Source organism: Uloborus diversus, chromosome 9, assembly GCF_026930045.1.
Source record: "Uloborus diversus isolate 005 chromosome 9, Udiv.v.3.1, whole genome shotgun sequence".
NCBI classification, from domain to species: Eukaryota; Metazoa; Arthropoda; class Arachnida; order Araneae; family Uloboridae; genus Uloborus; species Uloborus diversus.
In genome coordinates this window covers 154,668,839-154,696,824 of record NC_072739.1, presented here as the reverse complement: position 1 = coordinate 154,696,824, position 27,986 = coordinate 154,668,839, and the positions used below count along the sequence as shown (strand labels likewise).

General features: G+C 32.3%; 1 protein-coding gene across 1 annotated transcript; it reads right to left on the bottom strand.

The window, feature by feature from the left end:
• Nucleotides 1–29: 29 nt before the first annotated feature.
• On the bottom strand, nucleotides 30–26,248 carry LOC129229574 (protein RCC2 homolog; the record flags this gene model as incomplete). The annotated part of the gene is given in 10 exon segments (XM_054863909.1): nucleotides 30–6,295; nucleotides 6,382–6,524; nucleotides 7,861–7,896; nucleotides 9,377–9,557; nucleotides 10,848–11,014; nucleotides 12,672–12,786; nucleotides 13,009–13,097; nucleotides 15,270–15,401; nucleotides 17,315–17,455; nucleotides 26,158–26,248. Coding segments are annotated over 10 exon segments (1,269 nt in total), but the record flags the coding sequence as incomplete, so codon positions are not given.
• Nucleotides 26,249–27,986: the final 1,738 nt, after the last annotated feature.

Below are 27,986 nucleotides of genomic sequence, written 5' to 3'. Positions count from 1 at the left end.
AATACCAAACAAGTCGAGAGTTAGGAAATTCTCACTTTATTTCAAACATAAACAAATTACAAATCAAAGTCAAAAAAATTAAAAGTGCCAATTTTGTAAATCATGAAAAGAAAATAATTAACACATGTGCGCATTATACCCATATTAGAAATACTATTAATAGTAATATTGACATGTATCATAGAAAATGAAGGTCACATTACTTAAGAATTGTTCAGGAATAATCTGAGGAACATTTTATATGAAATCTTTATCTTCCATCATTTATAAATCACATTAAAAGACAAGTAAGCACATAGTAAATTTTATGCAGTACTGAAAATTTACTATGTGAATATGTGAATGAATACAAGATCGTTAATGGTACATCAGTTTGTACTTTGGTTGAAATTGTTATTAAGTTTTCAAGTCATATTTGAAATTTAAAAAAGGTGCTTTTGTGATTTAAAGTTAAAATCTGCGAATAAAATAAATAACTAATTTAATAAAGCAGGGTTTTTATTATAAATGAAAAAACTATTTGAAAATGGAATGTTAAATGGTTACTAAAACTTTAATGGAAGTATATGACAACTCATTCAGAAATGAAACACACCCTCAAATACCTAAAATGAAAATAAAGGTGATGAAAGTTCCTACAGAAATAAAATTAAATGCATTCATGCAGTGTGACAATTCTATCTTCATACAATCTCCAGCTTTTAATAAATGTTTAACATTGTAGTACAGGTAGTTGTGGTTGTGAAGGCCAGCCAAGTTCCGTTTTCACTCAGCCTATTCATACATTAGCAAGTTACATCCCTGAACGTCATATCATAAGGCGTTTGAAGTTGAAAATTAAGTCAATATTTACACTTAGACTAAATGAGAGGAAAAATAAATAATTTCACACCATTTACAAAACTTCTTATTGAAAACTACAGTATAAACCTCGATCATGGCCTCACAAGATGGCGCAACGCTTTCAGGCCTCCACTATTTATGACTTCTCTGTGTTAAACTGATGCAACTGTGATCTATTCTTGAAATTGAACGGAATCCTGTGCATACACCAATCAATGACAAGTTTCAAAGTTGGTTTATTTTTGATTGGACGTCCCCGATTTTGACCGCAAAAGGCGCTGAACCCATCTTATGCAACCTCCAGTCAGTGACATGGAGAATAGGGTTTCCCTGTAGCGCTTTTTTTGTTGCCATGGTCACGGCCTATAAGCGTAAGCGAAATTTAGTGGGGCCACACCTCAATTTAACGATTGTCAAGGGACTGGAAAAAGTTATCGTTAAATCAAGGATATCATTTAATCAAGGAGCATAGACATTCATTACAGTCAAATCTGGACCAGTGAAATGTATCATGAAATTGAGGAAATTGTTAAATCATATACTGTAATTCTCATTTTAAGTGGTTAAACACTTTCAAAGCATCTGACTGGCTTACAACATCAAACTAAAGCTAACAAGAAAATTTTAAAAACCTATTTTTCTTAAAATTTGAGCAAAAACCAATATTTCAATTTTCTACTCAAGCACCAAGATGAAAACAGTTTAAAACCATTCTTTTAAATTTTTTCTAGTTCAAGGGTTCTCAACCTTTAAGAAGCCATGCACCCCTATTTGTTCACGACTAACTATGGGCGCCACAAAAAAAAAAAAAAAGTATTGTCAAAATGTGTAATATTAGTTTAAAGTTTAATTAAATGTAGGTAATTTGAACTGAAAACAAATTTTATTTTAATGGAAATTACATGAAATTTTTTATTAACCAGAAATGTATTTGGCTCCAGTTTTGTCAAATACAGCTGCAAATCAACTTCAACATAAGCTTGTTTCTAGATTTGCTCTCTAGGTAAGTTTAACTTGAAAACCCCATTTTCGGAAAAGCTTAAAGAAGTTAAAATGTTTCTCAACACTAAAAAGTATTTGATACCATCAAATTTTATTGAAACTGACTGGGGCATTCCACCAGTTGAGAACCACAATCTTTTCAAACATTCAAAATTTACATTGCATACTATCCCGACACACATGTACAAGTGTCATTTCTTAGTACCAAATGCGTTTTTAAGAAACTATCACATAACATATTACTATTCTGTCATCAGTTGCAATAAATCTATCATATTCAATTCAGAGTTCATTTAAGTAAAAGGAAGTTTTACTTTTTTAACGGAACACTCACATCGCTGCAAAGGCATTAATTGCAGTCAACATTTACACAATAAAAACATATATAAATCTTACAAAACCTTTCAAAAGTACTTCTTTACAAGAAGCTTTTCCCTTTTTTTCTACAATTGAAAGATGTTAGTTATGAACAATGAGGTCATCCGTTCTAGTTTTCAAAAATATTTCATACATTTAATGAAATTGTATTCTGTCTTCGTTGATCTAAATTTTGAAATAGATAGTCATTGTTGTATGCAAAAGACCTGTTACAGGTTTCAAAGCAATAACTTTTTAATCACTCACAAGTATTAAGATTTATTTGTACGTTTCATAAACTATTTCAAAAGTAGAACATGAGAAATAAAAAAAAAAGTATGGCCTAGTTTTTGTTAGCATTGATATGTATGCATGAAAAGTGAAACAGATTTTTTTACAGCAATATTTACATGAAATATATTGTAACAGAAAAATACATAAAACCTTAGAAAATTTGATAAAATTAAAGCTACATGAAATATTTCTCAATTTGAAGAGATTTCCTAAGAGATAAGAAGCTCACTAAATAGGCATATAAAACATGTTATGGGCATTTATTTTTACTTAAAATGTTCCACATCAAAACGGACATCCTAATGAATTTCAAGCTGACTTCTTTTGATTTATCAATATTGCTATCTTCCAAGTTGCCAAGAAAGTAACCAGGCCTTGCGGCAAAATGCTGACATGCAAGTCTCTCCCTCAATTCTTGTTTACACCTTTTCAAAGGGTGCTGGGCTCCAGTGGATTTTGTCCCTGCAGTCCTCCCAGTATAGAGGAACTCCTAATTATTTGTGATTTTGCACTTTCACAATAAAAATAATAATAATACTGATAACTTATTGAATGTAGAAAAATACATTATTTCAATTTAACAAGAGCATTTTTTTTTCTTTCCATCTTTTCTAATGTCATTGAAACCAGATTAGTTAAAACTTGATTTTAATATCCATACACTGAAACCTGTTTTTTTTTTTTTTTTTTTTTACATTGACACTCTTTACAAGCTAACAGATCAGCTTTTACTAAGAAAAATCCCCTCCCCAACACCTTTCGGGCATGTGTTTGCACAATTTACGTGTGTGTATAAGCCCTATTTTAGCAACAGTTTATATACTCGTGTTAGCTATTTTTTTTTTAGGTATTGTACACACTAGTTTCCTTTTTTCAAATCCATTTTGTGAATTAGCTGCAAAATTTACTTATCAGCGGTTATCTTGCCACTGCAGATTATCAGGACTTGACTGTACAACACAATTATAATCAGCCCAGAGAACAACCTTCATATGATTCAGTGATCATAGTTTCTTTAGTCTATAGTTCATAACAAGATACCTCACCTACTAATAACTTAATTCTGGCTGGTTGAACTATAGACTAGAATTACAAGGGACAAATAAGATATCTTTTCTGGGAAGAATATTGCTGAGGTTTCAAATCATTCAATTTTAATTTAGGTAAGTTATACAGAAGCATCAATCACTGTTGAACAATAAAGGCAGAATGCTTCAAAGTGCAGAAACATTTGCTTTTGTTTGTCTTTGCTTTCAGGTTGTGCTGAAAAGATGACCCAGATTGATTACAGTTGGCTCTCCGTTTAACGACTTTCAAGGGACCACAAAAAATCGTCCTTAAGTAGAATGCTTTAAACACTAAGGTGGACCACCTTGGACCGTGAAAAGCCATCGTTAAATAGAGAAAGTCATTAAATAGAGCGTCGTTAAACGGAGAGCCAACTGTATTTAGAGGAAGTAAAAGTCGTTGCAAGGTTTCAGTAGGTGAACCAGTGGAAGAATCATTATTGATTGAGACTCCAGCTATACAATGAAATCATGATTTCCAGAAAATTGAACACATGTATATTGCACATGTGTACCAGAAATATCTTGAATTCCAATAGTGATTATTTGTTACACTATACTGGAGATATTGCATTTAAACAGGGGTGAAAGTCAAGTTAAAAGATTGAATACAGCACTTTATCCTTTAAAAAAAACTTTTTATTTTTCAAGAAAAAGTGTATTAAGTGGAAAATAAACACACTGAAGAATTACGATGATATTTCATAAAATAAAATTGCAAGACAACAGTATATTGGGCAATTTGCAATTACTAAATTGAGAAAGACAGCAAATTTTTTTTTTCTTGCAGTCATCAAGGACACTATTTTACTAAAATAAATATTCCACAATGTTACATCTATGGAGCTCTCCCCCACACAAATAAATACTTAGTAATGTATTTTTTTTTTTTTTCATTTGGATGGCAATAAATGTAAGTTATGAACTTCTTTCATTGAGTGTTATATTTATTGTTTCTGATTTGCAAAATTAATAGTTAGAAACCTTCACTCAAAGTATATCCAGTGAACATTAAAAATAATTATTTGCAATAAAGGCTCAAAGCCAAGTTGTCTGGCATGACTCACGCACATATAATCTTATTATTTGTGTCTACGTACAAGTAAGAGCAGACCACATTTTTGCATATATATTTTGTTTTGAAATGTAACTACTTAGCTTGTTCTTAGAAAAGCAGAAAAATGTTATCATTGATGATCAAATAGCAATTTCAGAAAATTTTACATTTTTTTAAACAACTCTTTTACCCATAAAAAACAATCTTGACAGAACATTACTCGGATGAACTCATAAATGTTTTGATAATTTTTAGGAGAAAATATGTAAGGGAATATGCTGTATCTTACTACACAAATTTTATATTTGGAGTTTAGTTTTAAATAAGTAAATCTTTCTTTAAAATGGTCGTTTACTTATCTTTATTTCATTGTGCAGCTAAATCAAAAGCTTCCCATCAAACTCGAGACAGAAAAAAAAAGCATAAATTAGAAAAAAGGTTATAGATATTTTCCTTTCTTCAACCTTCTTTTACTCAATATGAGGTAGAAAAAAAAAAGTTAAATCTTAAGTTCTTAGTAGTATTGAAAAAACTACTGCCTTCTTAAGTTTGGCGATTTTTAAACAACTATAAGATGTTGAACTTGTGTTTAAAATTGGGACTTTTTTTTCCTTCAAAACAAAAGCAATATAATTTATAGTGTCTCAATATTTTTCAGCTTTATCAAAAAACAAACATTCCAATATTACATTACTCATTTTATTACATATACACATAATTAAGTTTTGGTTAATAAAGCACCAAAGAGACAAGAACTATTAAGTTCTAGGCACCACAACTTTAATAGGAAAAAGTTACGAAAACTAAATAAAAGTTATGAGCAATTTAAAATCAACATTAAGCTTTCAACAAACAAAAACGTAATGTAAGATTTAATGGTAGAGTAGCACATTGAATACAGGTGTTTGAATTCAATCAAAAAAAGTAATACAAAACTCAGTTATTTTACAAATAAAAATTTATTCAAAATATCTTGTAAATTTTGAGTGATAATTAAAAAAAAATATTGAATGAATATTCTGCTGCTTTCAAAATACAAATATCGTTGCCTCAGAGCAACAGTAAGATATCTAATCCCAGAAATAAAACTAAGATATTTTACTGTTGCTCTGAGGGGACGATATATAGAATTGTAAGACAATATAAAATAAAGAAACTACATTAAATAAAAATTACTAGGTACTTCCTTAGGCATTCAATGAACAATGCACCAAATTTAGAAAATTTCTATATACATTTATGAAAGTCAAATGAGTTCAGTGGTTTTTACCATTTATACAAGTTATTATGGTTAAACCATTCAATTGAAATATTGTGAAAATAAATAAGATGAAAATGACAGTGTCTGATAAAATTACATAGACTTGAATGAGGGATCTACTTTTTTTAAAAACATTCGCTCCCCATATGAATTCACATAAATGTTCGAACTAAACATCCTAAGAAACTGATAAACATTTTACCCACCACAATGCATGAAAAAAGATTGTAAGAAACAATATCAAGGAGTAAATTCAGGCAATTGGTTGAGTTTGTTTTTATCTTCTTCTGTTTCATCACGAGCAATAAGTAGTGTATGTCCATGGCCACAAGCAACAGAATGTATGTACAAGCCATCTAATGGCTTTACTTCCTGAGGTGTGGTACTAGATTTTGGCCGGTTATCTCCATAACCCTATAAGATTTTTAAAAAAATACCTGTAACTCAAAAACATAACACTATGAAATGTACAAAACAAAACACCGGATGAATTTACTTACCAACTCCCCATATGTTGGGCTAGGACCCCATGAAATCACTGAACTGTCTGCAACACACACAATACTACAATTTGAGCATCCAACATCTCTAACATGCCAGCCAGTCAAATCTTGGACAGGTTTGGGATACATGGTTGCTTCACCTGCAGCGTTAGAAAACATAAGACATTTATAAAACTATCATATTATTTGACAAACATAAATATCAAGAATTTGATACACAGTTGTGCCTGTTTACAGTGAATTTTGATAGCTATAACATACAGCTTCAATTCTTCTCCAAGCTTTACTGCATTGAGTTCTACCTTCCCATTTGGTTCCAATTCACTGGAAAATGAACCAGACAAACTCGGAGACATTTTAATAACATTAAAAGGTAGCTCTGTGCAGATTTTCTAAATAGAGTGTATTGAGAAAGGGACTGTGCATAAATGATGCCAACATTTTTGATCCCTCTTCCTTCCCCCTCTTTTCCTTAGTCAAAAAAAAAAAAAAAACACAAATATTGTTTTTTAACTTGCATTAAAAAAACATCAAAGCTGAAATTGAAGAAATGTTTCGGAGTAGTTGGAAGAAAAATTTTTGCAATAAAATAAAATTGAAGATTTTAGGTATAAAGTTGGCACTTTAAACAGGTATATACTTAAAAGCTTGGATACCTCAAAATGGAATAGACAGACCTGCCAACCTAATTAAATGAAAAGACAGGAGATCGGGAGCAAGTTACAACGGAGAAAATAGATTTTAAATGACATTATTTTAGGAAAAAATATGGTTTTATCACACATTTTCAGTTCAAACTACACTGATTTTAAATATAAGTTTAATAACAACTGAACATGTATCTTCTGGGAAAATCCTCCACGACAGAAGTAGACCTGTGCAAAGAACTTACAGAGTTCTTTGCACAGGATGCGAAGAACTCACTGAGTTCTTTGCGTCAAAAGTTTTTAATGCAAGTCAAGCCGCCTGAATTGTACCACAAAGGAATTATACAGCTAGAGACACATTAGTAGAAGATCTTCGATGGCAATGCAGATTACTTCGAGGACTAATAGGCTATACTTTCTGTAAGCCATCTTTTTTTCTATCATTAAAAAGGCAAGAGCTTTATTGGTTACCTTATATTTCAACCAATGTGTGTGATGTTGTGTTTCTTGTAACACTCAACCTCATTGTCACAAACTGACAATTTCACAAAAACCTCTTCCACTAAAGGTAACATCATTAGTGGACAACCCCTAAGGGGAAATTTCAAGTAATTTTTTCTTAACATATCGAGACAACTCATTTTATTTTCAACAGTACATATCTTATTGTTTTACAACCCGCAAATAAAACTAGCTCAGAATAAAAACTTTAATAGTTACAAATTATTTTAATGAAATATTCAAATATTAAATCAGACTATTCCTACTTCTAATCACACCATTTATCTTGTCCATCAAAATAAAAATAAAAAAAATGATTGCTCCTCACCTGCTCGTTTGTTCTGGCCCCAGAAAAACAAAACATCTGTAAAAGAAAAAGCCACATCATTTTGCAGTGTGTAGAATAAACTTTGAAGAGTTAATACAGAATATGATATAATATCCATATGAAATACTGATTAATAAGAAATGATGATTCAATAGAAAAATTAGATAATGTTAAATTCTTCACCACGGTTTATAGAAAATCATTGTTAAAGCAAACATTTTGTGTGTTAAGTTAGGTTTCTTTTTCAATTAAATAAAAATTTTATGCATTATCTGAAAGTTAAAAAAAAAGGTCTTGGCTAAGACAAACAAAAATTTCACTAAATCACTAAAAAAATTGTGACTGAATACTTTAATTTTCTTTTTTCAACATTATTTTGGGGAGGTCGTAAAAGCCCATTATGTATCGAGAAATAGTTAAATTTTTCGCGTAGAGAATAAAGCCCTACACTTGTTTGCTTGGGGACATTTCAATTCAATTGAAGATCAAACTAGGAGTCTTCCATTGTGGATTACAACCTGTCCCGGATTCTTATTTTAATTTTTTTTCCAAAAACACAAAATTTTAAGCCATAAGTTTAATTTTTCAGAACTACTTTATAATAAAACTAAAATGTGTGTATTAGCAGTAACAAACATTGGTAGGGGAGGGTGGGGCACCTTGAGACATGCCCCACCAGGACACCACAAATTTCAGCTTTCACTTTGTCAACAGATATTAGTTCTTTTAGGATATCATGAATGACAACAGGATCTACTCTTTATTAAACTATGGAATTTCTCACATTGACAGATAAGCACTAATCTAATTTTCTGTTTTCAAAGGTTCAGAGTTACATTAATGGGTGGTTTCATCATTAAAATCTTCAAGTAGGAAATGAAATAATTTAAATCAGAGCATGTGGGAATTAAAACGTCTTTGCATAATAATGTAAAGGTTAAAAAAATTTTATGTACTGCAAAGACTAACTTTTTATGCACCGTGGATGCTCAATCAACGGTCAGATTGCAAAACTTCGCTCACATGATCCATGTTCTCCTCCTCCCGGCTCTCCCTGAATTTCTTGTGGCACCTCACAGACTGACTTTGAAATGCAATCGCTCTTGAAGGCCTCTTGAAGCATCAGGAATGTTGCGGTTGCATCCTTTTGAAGCTTCACGCAAAACTTTATAGTGTACCACCATTGCTCAAGAGAACGCTCTATCGCGACGTGTAATAAAATCATTCTCATTTCTTTCATAAGGAACCCTGTATTTTTTAGATGTAAAGGGATTGAAATCATAAACACGAGAAGCAATTTCCAGCGATGTGCATATGCTTAGTTTTTAGTTTGAGATGTGTAGTAAGCTAGATAATTGCCTAATTTTTCTGCCATATGTGTATTGGTCCTTTCACCGTGTCAAAAAATCAAATGTTATTTTCATATAATTCATTAAAGTTTGTAACACTATTTACAAATAATTTTTCACTAATTTTAAGAAATTGTATCACATAAATGAATCATGAATGGACTTACCATATTCTGACACAGCCATGCTATAAGTACCTCCAGCAAAAATTTTCTTTACGCCCCTATTAGGTCCATCAAAAGATTTTATGAGACGAGGTATTTTTTCATCTTTCGGATCAGCATGTCCCAAACGGCCGTATCCTCCAAATCCCCAACTGAAGACTCTTTTTTTCGTATCAAGGGCAATCTATGTGTACATTGAATATCTAGGTAAGTTTAAGAGTTATACCATATGTATATCTATCAATAACATCATTGAAATTCGTGCAATTTCCTTCCAAAACGTTTTGCAAGTAGCATTAATGTATATATACAGTATAACCTTGATTTAAGGAATGTCAAAAGACCAGAAAAGTTACCTTTAAATCAAGGACATCATTAAATCGAGGAGCATAGACGTTCTTTGCACTCAAATCCAGACCAGTGAAATGTATCATTAAATTGAGGAAATCGTTAAATCAAAGTTACACTGTATTTATATTTCTGGGGTTGCTTATTACTTCTTGATATAGTGAAAAACAATGAAGGCAATTCATCCCCAGAAATATAAATATTCATTAATGCAATATTATAAGCATATTTATGGATATTTGAAACTTGTACACATTATTCTAATGATTTGAGCATTTAAGTAATGGAACTAACTTTGTTTCTATGTCTCAGCTTTCTTTTGCGGTTCATTATGTCTAGTGATGTAGATCGGGTAAACCCTGACGGTAGCGTATAACAAAACACTTCAAAACTTTCAAAATAATTGAAATATTTTCAGGATTCAAAAAGATTGAAATCTCAAACAAGACACACAAATTTCGGCGATGCACGTGTTTCAATGTTGGCATGCTTCCAAAACATAGGTTTATGGAGGAAATTGCAGTGGATGAAGATCGATTTGGAGAAATAAGGAAAAGGGGAACCAAAAATGATAGAAAAATCAAAATCTTTTCAGATTTAAAATATGAAATTTCTGCAGAAAAACTGCAGAAACTGCCGATTTGCTACAAATATCTTCTAACTCAAGATTTCAACATTTTTCGTGAGCTATCTGCTGAACTATTGTAATTTTCGAAAATAGTAAATTTTTTTCTAATTTAAAGAAATCTTCAGAGTTTGAGCAAAATTCTGTCCTGAGTTGAAAGATTACTTAAACCTCGGTAAGTTGACATGTTTTCATGTTCCCATGATATGTTTTCATGTTGGGGAGATATCGAGGTTACACTACAACATAAAATAATAAATCTGAAGAAAAATGGGAGAAACGGAAAAAAAAATTTGAATCTCCCGTGAAAAACAGGAGAGTTGGAAGGTCTGAAACTGTTCATGCACTAGAAGAAAAAAAAGCCTTTTCACACAGGAAATGTAGGAGCTCTGCTACCCTGAACTTTGCTCAAATGCATTTGAGCTGTCACATTATCAATATTAATTTTCATTACTCTCAATTGAATGACATGTAAAAATCATGATTTAAACAAATACTTACACTGTGATTGAGCCCACATGCCACATCAATAATCTGCACATTATCAACTAAAGTCACATGGTTTTCTCTGGTCTTTTCTATAAAGGCTACAATCCGTCGAGGTACTAATTCACATCGATAAGAAAGTTTATTAGAAGTCACAAAATACCTTCCATCAGAGTTGTTACCTGTAAAAGAATAAGAATCAAGAGTTATAACTAATGTCTGATGAAGTGATGAATTTTTTGAGGTTTTATAACTATACTTTTTTGCTTTTACTAAACCTTATTCATTTTTGTTGAACTTAGCAATATTTTCGGTCATGTGATAACCCACATTTTTTGATCGTTTAGGAATAAAAGGGAGAACTTTTTTTTTTTTAAATCCAGGAATTCCAGAACAATGTCATGTTTAGTGGGGAGTTTGTCATGTGTAGTTACTTCGAACAAATGTATATACCATGGCCAGGGCCGGAATTAGACTAAACAGGGCCCTAAGCTATTTCAGGTATGGGGCCCCTTATGTAGTTTGAACAACGTAACATTTCTCATGGTGGTGTCAGAGGCATTTTTTTAATTTTTTTTCCCTTTGCTATGTTTTCTCTTTCCTCAAATACATACAGCAATACTTTTACTTTGTTGATCGTGTTTCAATGTGTTTTCCCTGATAATCTGGTTTCAATTGATCTTAAAAGGGAGAATGGTACAGTAGCCCCTCGCTATATCGCACCTCGATATATCGCTCATTCGAATATATCGTTCCTTTCTTCTGTCTTCCAAAATATTGAAACCTAAAAAAAACCTTGCTTTAAGCTTGAAACCATTCGTGAAAACATATGGAATTACTCAGAAAAGTTTTTTTCTTCTGAATTCGCTGGAAAAGCAGAGGCAACGGCCCTGGGCACCTCCTGCCAGCCAAATGTATATTTTAGTTTAAGACATAGTTTGGAAACTATTTGACGTTTTCTTTTGTATTGATATTGATACTAAGACCTTTACAATGAGTAAGAAACAGCAGGCAAGTGTCATACTGATTCAAGTAGAAGAGAACATACGCCCTCTCTGACTACCTGTTAGCACAGAAAAGATTTGTGCTTGGTTGCACAAATTAGGATTTGTATCAATAAAAGGAAGAATGCTCTGGACGGGCGAAAGAGTTTTCTCTAAGCAATGAAGATCATCTTTATTCGGTATTTCATATTGACGCTGAAAATTTACTTAAATTTTAATCTTGTATAAGTTTTAGTAAGTGTGGTAGTAAGTTAGTGAACTATATCGAAACCATTTGAAAATCATGTCAAAAAGAGTGAATACTACATTTAGTTGTATGTGTTGGATGGATAACTCGGAATGGCCTTGGTTACATCGCGCTTCTGGATATATCGCGCTTTTTCTTTGTCCCCCAAAAAGCGCGATATAACGAGGGGTTACTGTATCAAGAGAGTGGCTCAGGATTCTCCTTTTTAAGTGGAGTATAGAATATTCGCAATTGTCGGGGCTCCGGGGGAATTTTTATACATAGAGACTCACCTTGAGAGAGTATGACAGTTTGCGGAGTTCACTGAAAGGGGAAGTATATTTATTGGCATGAATTTAAGTTGCAATACCTACACAATATCATTGAGAAGGTAACCTATGTCAACAAGCCAAATAACTGCTTTCAAACGAAGTTACATTATCTTTAAAGACTTCAATGTGTCGCAGAAGTAATAAGTAGTCATTAATGGATTAAAGAACTCACATGGTAATATATTTTTATAATCAACCCATCTCGGAATTTCATATTAACTAACTTTTTGGAAAAGTTTTTAAAAACTTTGCTTCAAACTAATAAAAATAATCTCACCTAATTGTCCATACTCAGGCAAACCAAATGAATACATTCCTCCTTTAACATCAACAATTATGCTGAACTCTGCACCACAAGCAACATTAGTGATAGATCTTCCCTTGAAGGATACCTAATGACAACCAAAAAAAAAATTATAATAATCGTTACAATTTTAAATGTAACAAATTAATTTTCTTAGCAAATTTTTCAATTTGAACACATGTGATTACTTATTGAACATGAAGATTTAACATAATTCTTTTAAATTTATGATTATGAATTTTGTACCTTAATAAGGAGCTAAAAATAGCATCTAAACTGAACATTTATGTTTTATTAATAAAATACAAACCTTTGTTGGAATATTGATAGTAGTATTTTGAGACCCGACACCACATTGCCCCATTTTGTTATCCCCACAGGCATAGCAAATTCCTCTTTCTACAACAAAAAATCAAAACATTTTTATAGAGCTTATTTTCTAAATAAAACATCAACCAATAAGGAACTAATGTTGAAAATCTCCCCCCTCCCCCAAGGGCGACTTTTTCCTGTTGGTGCTAAAAAAGCATCGCCAAGAAAACAATGCATAACGACATACACCATACATTGTTCTTGCCAATGCTTTTTTAGTGATAACAGGAAAAATTCAGATAAAAATACATGATCAAAATAATTTTAAAAGCAATATACATTGAAACAACATACAACCATAGCAAAAAAACGTGACTATACGTTTCAAAAATACCAAAAACTAGAAACTTTTTGTATGCAAAGAAAAAACACTAGAAGTTATTTAAAATGCTTAAATTAACAAATTACTATAAGAATTGAGAACAAAAATGTATACCAATAGAAATAAAAGCTTTTTAAAACATGGGTTTCGCTGAATAAAATCTTTTCTAACACTCTAATAAACTAGTATGTTGTGGTCATCACAAAACTTTCTTCTGTATATTTTTTTTTTCTGATCCCTCCCCATGCTTGACGAGGAAGCAATATTCCCAACAAAAACAAAATTACACATGCAAAAATTTGATGACCATCCCAATGTCTGAATTATTGCAAAAGCAAAGCAAAAAGCAAAAATTGAGTTATTTTAAAAGCCTTGCTTGAATTAATTACAAATATTTCATTTGTTAACAAACATAAGATGGCAACAGTTAAAATTTTTAAATCATTGAGATAATATTTCTGATCATTTCCATACAATTAAAATCACAAGGAATAAGCAGACGACAGTCTATTACGATTTATCTTTCTTATTGTTGCATTAATAAAGCTATTTTTATTCACAAAAAAAAAAAAAAAAAAAAAAAAAAAATCAGCACCTCTTGGAGCGATTGGTGCCAAAATTGAACCAACACCTGTTTACATATGGATTCACATATATTCCAAATTTCATCCAGAAAATAGCATTACTTCTTGAGATATGGCACTCACAATAGGAAAAAAGAACGTGCGATTGCGCCACCCCCTTTTCAGCTGTTGACACCAAAATAGAATCAGCTCTTATACCCACTAAGGGCTACTTGCCGATAAATTTTTGTTCCATTCCGTTCATTATTTCTTGAGATACAGCGGTCACAATTGACGACAAAAAACGTTCTATAGCTCAAGCCCTGTTTCAGCTATTGATACCAAAATTGAATCAGCACCTGTTCCTGTTAAGGGCAACATATGGACCAAATTTTGTTAGATTCTGCCAGTTACTTCCCGGGGAATAGCAAGCAAGCATTAACTCAAAAAATATCCACCCTCTTTGAAGGAATTCGCGCCAAAAACCAATAGGCGCATATGTGTACCAAATTTTGTTCCAGTTCATGTGGTAGTTTTTGCTGTAGAGCGGCTACAAAAAACTGGTCACACACACTCATACGGACACACACAGAGAGAAACAGACAGACATTTTCCAAAAATAGTCGAAATGGACTAAGCACCACCTCAAAACGTTCGATTCTGTCAAAATTCGAAATTCCAAAATTTACAGGAATCCAATACTTTCCTCTTCTATATATCGGATATAGAAGAAAGTAAAAAAAGCAAAGCGGTTCAAACTGCAATACTTTATAAAATATAATTTTATAACAAACTGATATTTAGTTAGCTTGGATGCTGCTCAGGTTTTGATGATCTTGTTGACAATCTCAAAAGTGATGTGATAATGAGGTTTGACTGTAAATAAACTTAATATAATTACTGACACTTATTAAAGGAAAACATCACTATATATATATATATCTCTGTGTGTGTGCGTGCGTGCAAGCGCGTAAAAAAAAAGCTCTTGGTAAAGGGAAATCAAATTGAAGAGACAAAAATCAATAGATAATAAAAGGATAAAAATTCCAAGTTGAACATCAAATTGATGAGAAAACAGGATTTGTACATACTTCTTTAAATCAAAATCAAGGACTTGCAAGGACTTAAAAATGAAAAAAGTAAAGACTTCTAGAATTAATAATGAATTGGTGCACATTTTTGCAAATTCAATGTATTAAAGGATGATATATTGTCGCTAGATCATTTTATGCCTTAGCTATTTGATATGACTGGGCATTTTGAGAAATAAAAGCCTCAAATTCATTTAATAGCGCAAAATCATAGAACGCCTACCTGAGAGGAATAATGTATGTCCTCGACCACATGATGCAGAAATTATTTGGTGATCTTTTAATGTTTCAACAACAGTAGGAATGTCTCTTCGAAGAGTATCACAATGCCCAAGCTGCCCTTTATCGTTGCGACCTAAAGAAAATCAATATTTAAAATATTAATTCACATGAATGTTTTATGAGCACAATATATTTAAGGTTGTAAAGGCATACTTAAAATTACAAATAAAATCACCGAAAGTATAGTTAAAGCAAAAAAATCAAGATTTGCTATTTTTAAGAGTACAAAAGCACAATACATTAAAAGGCTTACATAAATTTCCTAATTGTCGATACCACAAATTCAGTACCAAACAGTTGGTTCTGAAACAATTCAGTATCAAACAGAATCATCAGGTTTTGTGATACCTATAGTTATTAAAAATTCTTAGAATCTAGATTTACACCCAAAGTACATAACATTAAACAAATGCCTTATGATTAAAATAAAACAATTCTTAGTTATAAAAATAAAAAGTAAGATCATTTTTTAACTAAATTACAACTAGACATGAAAACAAAGATACAAAAAACTAAAGCTTTCCCAAATGAAGGTTTTAGTTTAGAAAATGGCCATACATAAACAGCAAAAAAATAAATACAATAACAATAATGACAGTAAAAAAAATCAATGAAAAGATCTAAGGGTCAAAGTTTCAAAAGCTCACAAGACTGGAATTTTTCAAATAAAAAGAGGATGTTTGACCCAATTTTAGTTTTTAAATAAAGGAATTAAATTCAGCACTTAATGCCTAAAAACTTATTTTATACAAATGTTCAAAGACCAAGGACATTTAACAGTACACTGAGGAATTATGGGTTTAGAAGTAAAATTTTAAGAAATTATTTTACTTTATATAAGAATAGTTTATTTTTTATCATTAGGCAATGAATAACAGTTTTCTATCTTGAAAAAATTATTACAAGCTAATTCGATATTAATTTTACAGGTCCATATTAAAAATCTGTACCTCAGAGCCAGACTAACGTAAGTCACATAACTGCTACTTTACAGGAGATAGAAAAAACATTTGTCTGGTGCATGCAAATGAAAGGATGCTTGCTCTTTAAACACTGGTTAATAAATAGAGGTTCTTTTTTTTAATTACTTTTGCATGGCTCGATGTGGACTAAGATTTTACAGACAATGCAGTAATAAATAGAAAATTAGAGACGTAGAAAGCACTCGGTACTCGGCCAAATTTTGATCAGATACTCGGCCAATACCGAGTAGTTGTAAATATTGAATATTGCTCAATACAGAGATTGTACAATTAATTAAAAAAGTACAAGCATATAATATACTGCAATCATTTATAATTCATATTCACAAGTCAAATTTTAATTTTGAGAATACTGAAGTTGGTTATGCTTCAATGAAGTAAATCTTTATTTAAGTGTTCTTTAAGTTAATAAAACTTATTTATTAAAAATGAGGCAAAAAAGTTCAGAAAATATGAAATTTTTATATTATTAAATGGATTATTGCTATAAACAAAAATTATAAGAAATATAAAATTATCCTTGCTTAAAAAATAAGTGCAAATGAAACAACGTTAAAAAACACAAATATGCAGGAACATTGCAGACACGTGTTTTGGCGTTACAAGGAATGCCCAAAATGTGAGTTAATGGATTTAAAGACTTCTGACAAAAGTCCAATATTTTTGTTGGATGCCTTTACATTCATTAGCTCACATTTTATGCACTGAAAAAGGAGTTTCGTTTCTACATCAAACACATTTTATGTTTTTGATATTATCTATTTCTAATCTCTTTCGAGCTTTGCTCACGAAATATTTTAAATTGTTTTAATAGTCAACATAACAAAAAATATAATAAATCTCAATTATCTGTTTGATTTTAGTCTCAATTGGATTGTGTATTAAAGTAGATTCACCTAAATAAAAGACAATTTTAAAATCCAGCCAATTTTCTAGTCATATAGATCATTACAGTAAGCAATAAGCATCTAAACTTAAATTGAACATGAATTTTGACACCTACCCCACGTCATAGCCACACCAGCATCAGTAACAATAACACTATGAACAGCACAACTTCCAGCAAAAACCGATCTAATTCTGATTCCACTTAGGGAAGCTAAACGGTGTGGTCCCCATAAATTTACTCCAGTGGCTGTTTTAGCTGAAAAAAAATAATTTTATTTACTTTCATTCAATTTTAAGAGAAAAATGTTTGTCTAATACAGAGTTCCCACTCCAAAGAGAAAATGAAATAATTAAAAATCATAATACATCAAGTATTTCTGAACACAAATAATAGATTCAATTTAACACATGTTTACATACATGAAAATACAATCCTGTAAGATGGAAAATTCCTACAACAAATTATTGGCTAATTAGCATTATTGCAACTAAATAAATTTAAAGACATGACACTTAATAACAGTAAATGGCAATGTAAATATATATAACATATATATATATATATATATATATATATATATATATATATATATATATATATATAAACAAACAAACTCACACAGTATAACACTGATTTGACGATTGTCAAGGGACTGGAAAAAGTTATCATTAAATCAAGAAACATAAAGGGTGTTTCTGAACTCTTGAACAAAACTCTAAGGGGGGATAGTACACATCTGGACAAACAATATGATAGCACAAATAAGGTTCCCAAACATCTTCCGAAGGAGTTAGCCACCATTAAAGTTTAGGGTCCTAAATTTCGAATGATCATAAAAAACGGACAAATTGGTTGATTTGTTTGCGGTTTCCGCTGAAATTATTCCTTTTGTTAGTATTTTCTTGAAGATAAGTTTTGAAGATGTAGTTTAAAAAATGCCGATAGAGGACGCTTTAGACTTTGGAGTAATGAACAACTAATTTTTACCGCAATTTTTGAATCTCATTAAATGTTTTCTAATGCTTGGAATCAGTGGCGGATCCAGCCGATTGTTTTGGGAGGGGCCATCCGAAATTTTTGAACAAACTCCCCAGGACCAAATTTTACTCCATGCCGCCCCTAGGCAAAGTTGAAATCTGCCGCCCCCTCCCCCCCCTAAAAGAAGCAAAATAACCTTGACTCAAAAAAACGTACCAAAGTGTTCGCGAGATTTAAACTGTCAAACTTATGAAGAAATGATGGTGTTTCACATTTTGAGGAGTCCCAATGAAATGATCACAGTGATCTCCCAAAAAAATTTTTTAATCGGCAAATTTTGCTGACGATTCGGCAAATACCATGATTGAAAAACATTTGACTTTCATAAGACGTGTGAAAGTAATCATTATTAAATTACAAAAAAAAAAATCGTCTCTGTGGAAAATGAAAGAATGCTAATATTTTATTTTCAAGAATAACAATTTAATTCAAAAAATGTGTATTATAATAGCAAATTTGCCTTCCCGGAAAAGTTTGCCGCTCTAGGCAACTGCCTACTCTGCTTATTGGGAAATTGAGCCCTGATAACTCCCCAGAAATTTTATTAAAATGAAGTTTTAAAAACTCAATTTTTGGGGTATCGAGACATTAGATAAGGGGGTGGATTTTGGAATCTCCCTCGAAATGTTTCAAAATTTAATTTTCCGAGTAATTTTTGAAAATTCGGAAACTAAAAACATATTTTGTCTATTTTTGATGATGTACGGAGAAAGGTCAGGTTCAGGAGCTGGCCCCAAAATACTTTTTGAAAATAAAGCTTAGAAACCAAAATATCCTGTCATTATACATTGAGAAGTTAGAAGAGGTGGAGTGCTCTTCTAGCTCTTCAGCTGTCCAGCCTAAAAATGCACATTTAGGTAATGTTTGCTTACATTAAAGGAAGTGTGAAGGTGCTTAGAATCAGGGTTGGCAAAAACCTGGGTTTTTTTAAAAAAGCCCATGGACCCAGGGTTTTTTGGGTTTTTTTAAATAAACCCAAAAAAAACCCAACTAAAGTTGGGTTTTTAAAAGAAATGTGGGTTTTTTTGTCTTTTTTTAGGGAAAATGTGGGGTACTTGTAGCATATTGTAGCGTAAGTATATGGACAAAGTGCAAAAATGATCTTCGGGGAAAAAAAGCTGGAAAACTAGTTAAAATTCAGCATTTTCTGAAGAAAAGTATGAAAGACGAAAAAATCTAAGTATGGTGAAGTTTCGGATTTTTTAATTTTCATTATTACCGACAGTTATAGCAAAGTTACTTCTCGAGTGATAAAATCTATTGTTCGTTTTTAATTACTACGTTTTTTTTTTTTTTTTTCATTTTACTTTATTGTATTTATTTTGTTATGCAAAACTACTGTAGAACCTCAAGTAGTTTAAATCCCTTTTTACTGAATTCCAGCTTAATCAAGACATTTCTTTGAATTTTATGCTGCTTGTTTTTCTATTTCTGTGTACAGAGTTAGAAATATTCAACTTTTTCGTAAGATAATGAAAATACTGTACCTGTTCTGTCGACCATTTGAAAAATCTGTTTATTTCTAAAAAATATACTTTGTTTATTCGAGATTTGTGATGTGTTGGTTAGCAGAAAATAATTCACATGAAAGCCTTTTAACTAGATTAGTTTCCTCTGTACACATATTGAGAAAATCAGACGTGACAGGACTTGATCGAGATAATTTGAGTTATTTATTGACCAGTTAAAGAAAAAAGTTAAATACATTTATTTAAAATCTTTGAAGTATTTTTTTAATGCCGTTAAGAGTTAAGAAATACTATTAAAGTTCAAAATTCATTTTTTATGTACATTGTCTGCGGTGAAGAACAAATAAGAAAGAAGTTTAAATTGTGAAAGTATTTAAATTAATAATTTAAAAAAAAAAAATTCTCAGAAAATTTTTAAAAACCCAAAAGTGGGCTAAATAATGAGTTTTTTTAAATGGGTTTTTTCAAAAAAAACCCATTGGGTCCAACCCAATTGGGTCCAATTCGGCCAACCCTGCTTAGAATCCTTTCTTCCTGGAAATATTTTGCCTTTGAGGCTCTAAAAACTCGATTTTTAACTATATTTATACATATTTTAGAAGGGGATGGAAGATTCATGATCTCCTGTAAAAAACCCCCTTTTAAAGCTATCATCACGATATAAACTAGGGAGGGAGGGGGTCCTATCAAAACTCGTTTGTAATTGAAGTCCCAAAAAAATTCATTTAAGTTGCTTTTAAGCAAGTTAAGTGATAAGGGCTGGATAAGCTAGTTTCTGTTGACATTTTTTTCCAAATAGAAGACTTAAAATGCATTTTTTGCTACATATCAAGGCATTTGTGAAAGGGCATGGGAAAAGGGGGTTCTCTCCCTGGTTTCAAAATTAAAGCCATAAAAACAAAAATTTAGGCTCTCTTTGGTGTTGTGAACGATAGGTATACTCTGAGAAGCGCAGCATTTAGAGAGCGTCCAAGTGTATTTAGTTGGAATCAAGAAATGATGTAAAAGATGGAGAAAAATTTTGGAAATAAAAATTTTGTTTTGAGGATAGAGATATAATTTATCTCCCAATTAAGGCCTATACTTCTTTTTCAGTAAAATACATGTGTTAAATTTTGTTATCTTCTCATAATATTTTTTTTTCCTTAAAAAAATTCCTACAATCACAAGGCTTTGGGAGGTTCCATGGCCCCCCCTCTAGATCCGCCCCTGCTTGGAATTAAACTTAAATTTTGAACTCAAAATCTGAATTGCTGAGAGTGATTAAGTAGCAAAAACTGTCTTCAAAGGTTGAAATACACTTTGTCACAAAAAAATGTATGCATCAAGAATATATTGAGCTGCAACCAACAAACTCGGCAAGAATGTAGTTTTGTAAGAGATGATTTAAATTTCGTCGCCAGTGACCAAAAGGTGAGCTATGCGCATACAAAATGCACAGATAAGTACGATTGAAAGTGTGGAAGCTTGTGTCAAAGGGTATTTCAAACAAAACTGTCGAGCTGTAAGGACGCTATTGTGACTAGGACGACCTTTCAGAGGCAAACGAACAATTGTTGGACTTTTTAAAGGGACGTACAGCAGGTCTCAGAGAAGCAGGTTGGTTGTACGCACGTATCTGCCGCCACCTCAGTCAGAGCGATATGATAGTAGCTTAGTGTAGGTAGAAATAAATGAATCACTCCATTGCGGTCAGTTAAGACATTCAAACAGAAATGGGCGCGAAGATCGCATAAGATCGGCCACTACCGTATTAACAAGGTCATTAACATTAGTTCAATGCCGTTTAACACCTTCCAAGAAACTGATGACATCAAGAAAAGCAATCCTGAGTAAACTGAAAGAAACTAGTATCTCGAACTGGCGTCCATTGAGATGAATTGGATTTTCATGGACTGGATTTTCGCTGCACTTGATTAGCTGGATTGTGGCAGACAGGAGGTATGTTATCTTCAACGATGAATCCCAATTTAGTCCCAATGGTCATAGGTAATGTATTTCACTCCATACCAGGCTGTGTTTTGTCTTGTATAGCTGCTAGAGAAGGTTGTACAACTTACAGTTTTGCAACATTTATTGTATCATAACTTCTTTATAAAACATTCTTTTGTTGTGAATTTGTAATCATTTCCTTATCTTGTCCTTGGCCACATCCATTTTAAGTTTTGTGAATATGGCTTGTTTCTTTCTGGGTAAATGGATTTTTTTGTGACAGAGTGTATTTCAACTCCTGCACACAGTTCAGTTTTGGTGATTTAATCACACCCAATGATTCTGATTTTGAGCTGAAAATTTAAGTTTAAGTCCAAGCATTAGAAAAAATCTAATGAGATTAAAAAATGGCGGTAAAAAATAATTGTTCGTAACAGCAAAGCTTAAAGCGCCCTCTATCGGCATTTTTTAAACTGCATCTTTAAAACTTATCTTCAAGAAAATACTAACAAAAGGAATAATTTCAGCCAAAACTGCAAACGAATCGATCAATTTTTTTCATTTTTTATGATCTTTTGAAATTTTGGACCCTAAACTTTAATGGCACCTATCTCATTTGAAAGATGTTTGGAACCCTTATTTTTGCCATTATATTGTTTGTCCTGATGCGACTATCACCCCTTAAAGTTTTGCCCAAGAGTTCGGAAACATCCTGTATACATTCAATGCAGTTAAGTACAGATCAGTGAAATGTCAAATTTGATGTCTTAAAACATTATTAAAACCAAAAAAAAATCATTATTTCATACATTGCAATGATTTAACATAGGGTAAAATGAAAATTGATGATTGAAACATTTGAAAAATAAACTCACAGCAAATTTTCACCAACTAACAAAGGTTTTTTATAAAAAAAAAGTTCCAGGGTTAGAAATTGAGAAAAAAAATCACTGGTCTTCCACCAGTAACTATAAAAGTTCACTGGCCAGCAGGGTTCGTAATGTTTTTGATTTTTTTTTTTAAATCAAAAAAGTGGGAGTTTTTAAAATTTGAAACACATTTTTTTGATTTTTTGATGAATCTTCAAAAAATTCTATATTTATATTTATTTTACATTTATAAAAATAATATATTTCATACAATAGATGAATCGATTCAGCTCACCTTTAAAACTAAGATTAGTTCTCTTAATTTTAAATATTCAATACATTTTTAAGCTTTATGAATACGTTATAATGTTTAGATAAGGTGTGATTTTGTTTTATGCTTTGCTTAAAATTAAGGTTTAAGATTTCCATCATCATGTACATTTTTAATGCAAAATAATATGTTGAACAATTACTTTTTCTAACTATTTTAGTCATGGTGTGTAAGAAAGATAGAATTTTTATTTTTTTCTGAACTGTAATCATGGAGTAAAAGCAATATTGCAAGAGTGAAAATCTGTTTCACACACATAAAGAGGGATCTATGCAGTTATGTCTGTCGAGGTTAAGATAGTATAATGCAGTGTAGTTAAATTTAGAGCAATACATTCTAAAAATGCCACATCTATATATATAAAAATGAATGTTTGTCTGTATGTCATCCATGAACTCAAAAACTACCCGGCAGATTTGGCTGAAACTTTCAGTTTCTTATTTTTGGTACTGGGAATGTTTATAGACCAGTTCGAAAAATTCTGATCGATAGTTCCTCTTTTATTCCAATTTTTTAAGTCACAATCCATTGGATAAATACGAATAAAATTATCGGCTGCAGAAATTAATTTGTGTGAAAGATCTCATTGATAAGAAGTTAGCTGTTGCCATTTTTCTTTAGTTTGAACAAATAAAATATTTCTCTATTGTTTTATGGCTTTTCATGCAACGGGGGGATTTAAAACTTTTTCTATTTGATATTTTTAGCGATTGATTGATCTTGCAAACTGCGTGAGTACAAAATTTGAGTATAGTCACGGCTTCACTTGATACCTGGGCCGATTATTATGAAAATTGCTATATATATATTTTTTTCCACGGAGAAGGTGCATAATATGCTCATTGAAGCCACTCGCCACCAGGTGGCACTGCAGAGTAGCAACTTCTGCCCTGTTCAACCGATTGTCATGAAAATCAGTATAATGATGTATTTTTTTGTTGGCATAGTAACGCGCGTCGGGTACAGCTAGTTAATTTATAAAAATAAAATCAACTGATTTTATCACTGATTTTATTTTTAAAAAATCACTTGATTTAAATCGTGATTTTAATTACTATTTCACAGGGCTGTGGAGTCGGAGTCGGAGTCGGAGTCGAAGAGTCGGAGTCGGACTGATTTTGGGGTAAAGGAGTCGGAGTCGGAGTTGTTAGAAAACTTGCCGACTCCGACTCCGACTCCGGGTTTCTTTTTTTCTTTCCTTTTCACTGACTCTCCTTGCATTTTTTAAAAACTGACTACCAATTGGTTCAATTACATGTATAAAAAGATACTAATGAGAAAATAACTGCCATTATGGCAATCAGCTAGCCTGAATGCTTACCGAACTTACTGTAGCCGTCCTCTAGTTTGCTTGCTTTTTAATTTAACTAATAGCGACTGTCAGCAAACGGTTTTGTTGCCTAACATTTTCAAGTAATCACTTTCAAATAAAAATAGAAATATAGTGTTTTGTTCGATCTCAGTTATAAAATAGCGAAAGAAACGTAACAAATTAATAAGTCGAGGCCCGTAGCTAAGGTTGAAACGTTTAAGGATGATCGACAAATTCAAAAACGTTCTGGCGCGAAAGCACGAATCTAAAAGATCCGATGAAAAATAATCTAATGTTTTTTTCTTTATTAAGACTATTTCTATAAGCTTGGTTCTCACTAAAAAGTATGGAACAAAATAAGTGTAAATGATTTCTTGATTGCAACACTCAATAATTGCAGCTAATCTTAAAATCTTAATATTAAGGTTAATTCTAAAGCAGACAATAAAATTTAAATTAAAAATTTAGCGAAGAAGAAATATAGGTATAGTAAAAGCTATTCGTACAAATTTGTATACCGGGCGCATTTTGTGTAAAATTAGCTCCTGATGTATATGTGCCCTATTTTCGTTGAAATTTGATTGATAAAATATAATTTAAAATATATTCGCGAAAATTTTCAGAATTAAAGTATTTATAAACTCTGAAATTAACTTTGGGTGTCACCTACCTGATGGGTGTCACCCAGGGAAAACCACCCCCTCTCAAGAACTTGGATTTAGAAAAAAAAAAAAAAAAGCTTTTTTTCTCTCAAGTTACAGCTTTCAAAAATTGAAAGCACACGATTTGATCAATATCTATTTGTTAAACATTAAAGGGGGGCAAATTGCACATAATCCTTTTCAAATTTTTTAGAAGGGATTTTTAAGTCATCTCACTTCTTAACTCGTAACTGTTGGAAAATTTGATTTTTAAATTGAATTTCTAACGTTGTACGCGTCTTGGGTTTACAATAAAAAACAAAATGCGAAATTTTCATGAAAAGGAATCAATATTTCAATCTCTGTTTAGAGGTTTTCCCCCTTTCCCTGAAGGGAGAGAGGGAGTTGAAAAAATACAATTAAAAAAATCAAAAACATCCGGAGTCGGAGTCGGAGTTGGAGTCGGAGTCGGACGTTTCAAAATCCAGGAGTCGGGGTCGGAGTCGGCCATTTTCCTTCCGACTCCGCAGCCCTGCTATTTCAATCAACGAACCCTGCTGGACGGTACACACTTTCAGTGGTCCATTCTTGCATTTCGGTTTTAAATGAGAAACAACTAAAGAAAAACTGCAAAAATATGTAAATCAAAATTAATGAGACAAATGGAGTCAATTAGCTGTTTTCAACAAACATGTCTGAATGACTAGGAAGAGAAGGAAAAATAAAATGCTTTCTGTTTACCAATACTGATCAAAGAACTAAGCCAAGAGCCAAGGAAATTTTATCTGTATTGGTGTTTTTGAAGGAATCAGTAGGGTGGCAAAAATAATCTACAGTGAAGCACCATTTATACGTTTCTCTTTTATACGTTTTTATCAATTATACGTTTTTAAATTGGTCCCTGCAGAGTCTAATACACATTAACCTTTGTACGCTTTTTTCATACAGTCCCTTCAAAAACGTATAAACGGTGCTTCACTGTATTATAATGCTGTTAGCTTTTTTTTTTTTTTTTTTTTCATTTCTTGCAAAGAAAACCTAAACATTGTAAACAAAAGTCAAAACTTTCTCTCAACAGTTTTAAAAAATGATGCTTAAAATTTATTAAAAGAAAACAGGAATAAAATTTCACTGATCCCATGAACCACTAAAATTCATATTCTGCTGGTTCGAAGGATGTTTTTGTGGTCTGGGACCAGTGGAAGTTTCGAAGCCGGAGTTCTATTTAGAGAAGACACGTACAAACACTACACTGATTCTGCCAATTTTCATACTGGAAAACAATATTCTAATGATAATGGAATATTGTACATTTTATTCTTTGCTAAATTAACTTAAAATACATTAGAATTAAAAAAATCTTACCAGTTTTTGGCAATTCTTTACGCCCAATTAAGTCCCAATTCGTGCCCCCACAAAATAGCAATGTACCAGCAGTTTTTGAACCTTCCAATTTCTAGGATGAAAAAAAAATGCTTCAATTATTAATCTTCACTTAGGCATACTTGCAAAAATAATCTGCATAAAAGTTAAATATAGAAACATATCTTTTGTGACACTGACTTCGCGTTTGGTGTAAGCACAGGCACAGCCAGCAAAGACGGACACGAGAGGGACGAAATTGCTTGTGCAGGGCCCCTTCTTTTGAGGACCCTGCACAGGCAATTTTTCCAAATTCAAGCTCTAAAATTCAAGTTTAGGGCATCTTTGACAACATTGAGGAAAAGAATGGTTTGAAACTCCCTCCCAGGTTAAGGAATTGAATTTTTAAAAAAGCAATTTCAGATGAGCTTTGATTATTGTAGGAGAAGGAGTACGGAGGCCTTCCTTCGGGCATTTTGAAAAACTTAAGTCTTAAAGACATTGATTATACACTTCTCAGGTAATTTTACAAGCGGAAAGAAAGGATTCAGTGACTTTCCTCTGGCAATTTTCCAAAATTGAAGAACCAAAGGGTGTAACTTTAGACAACCTTCAATCATGTTAAAAGTAGTGATGTGCCGGATCATTAAAAAAGTAGAACCGCTGATACGGATCATTAGTGTCAAGATCCGCGGATACGGATCTCAATTTTTTTTTTCTTTACCCAATTCAACTATCCAAGTGTAAAATTTGTTACGGAAGGTATTCCCGTCAGAATAATGGCAGTTTCTTCAAAGAATGTCAACTGCGGCAAAAATATAATCAAGCCTATGATTTACTCTTTAAAGAAATCTCCATTAAAATTGAGGGAGAGTTGGAAGGAATGGGTCAGCGCTGCATTAATGCTTAAATGGAATGTGAAAAATTATTTTTAGCTTGCTCGGTAGATGTAGGATACAGGAGCAAGAGTGTAAAGCTGCTACTGGACAGGCTAGAAATAATTTTTCCCATTTTATTTTAGCATAAATGCAGCACTGACCCATTCCACCGAACTTTCTCCGTACGACCAAATACAGAGCCAGGAACACCTTTACAAACAGCAAATAGAGACACTCCTGAGCGTTCCAATCATTCGTTGTCATCACAGGTCCCTACCCGTTATACCGCAAGGCTCCTTATGCACCCACACATGATCATGCTTTGTTTGTTTCTGGTGGACCAGTCGCCAAATTGTTCACTATGAGCTGCTTCCAGCCCCTAAAACCATCACTGCAGCCACATATTCACAGCAATTGTAACGTGTACAACAACCATTGCTAATAAAGGAGCCATTAGTGGTGAATCCCAAAGGAGTACTCTTCCAGTATAACATACAACCGCATGCGGCACGGGTGGCCATGGATACTATTTGAAAACTTGGTTGGGAGACTGTGCCATGTTCAACTGACCTTGCACCAACAAATTATCACATGTGTTTCAATCACTCTGCATTTATCTTCGAGGAAAATCCTTCATGACAGAAGTAGACCTGCGCACAGCACTCAGATTTCTGTGAATCCCAGACACCCAAATTTTACTGCAAAAGGATTGCACACCTACAGAAACGTTGGCAGAAGATCCTCGATGACTATGCAGATTACTTCAAGGGCTAATAATTGGCTATACTTTCTGTAAGCCATCTTTTTTCTGTCATTAAAAACGCCAAAAACTTTATTGGTTACCTTATATTTAGGTTAAATTTATTTATGTTTTATTATCCACTGCCTACATTTGCTAAATAGTATTCTTTGCTCGCCCACACTAACCCTTTGTAGCTGGTCCACTCTAGCCCA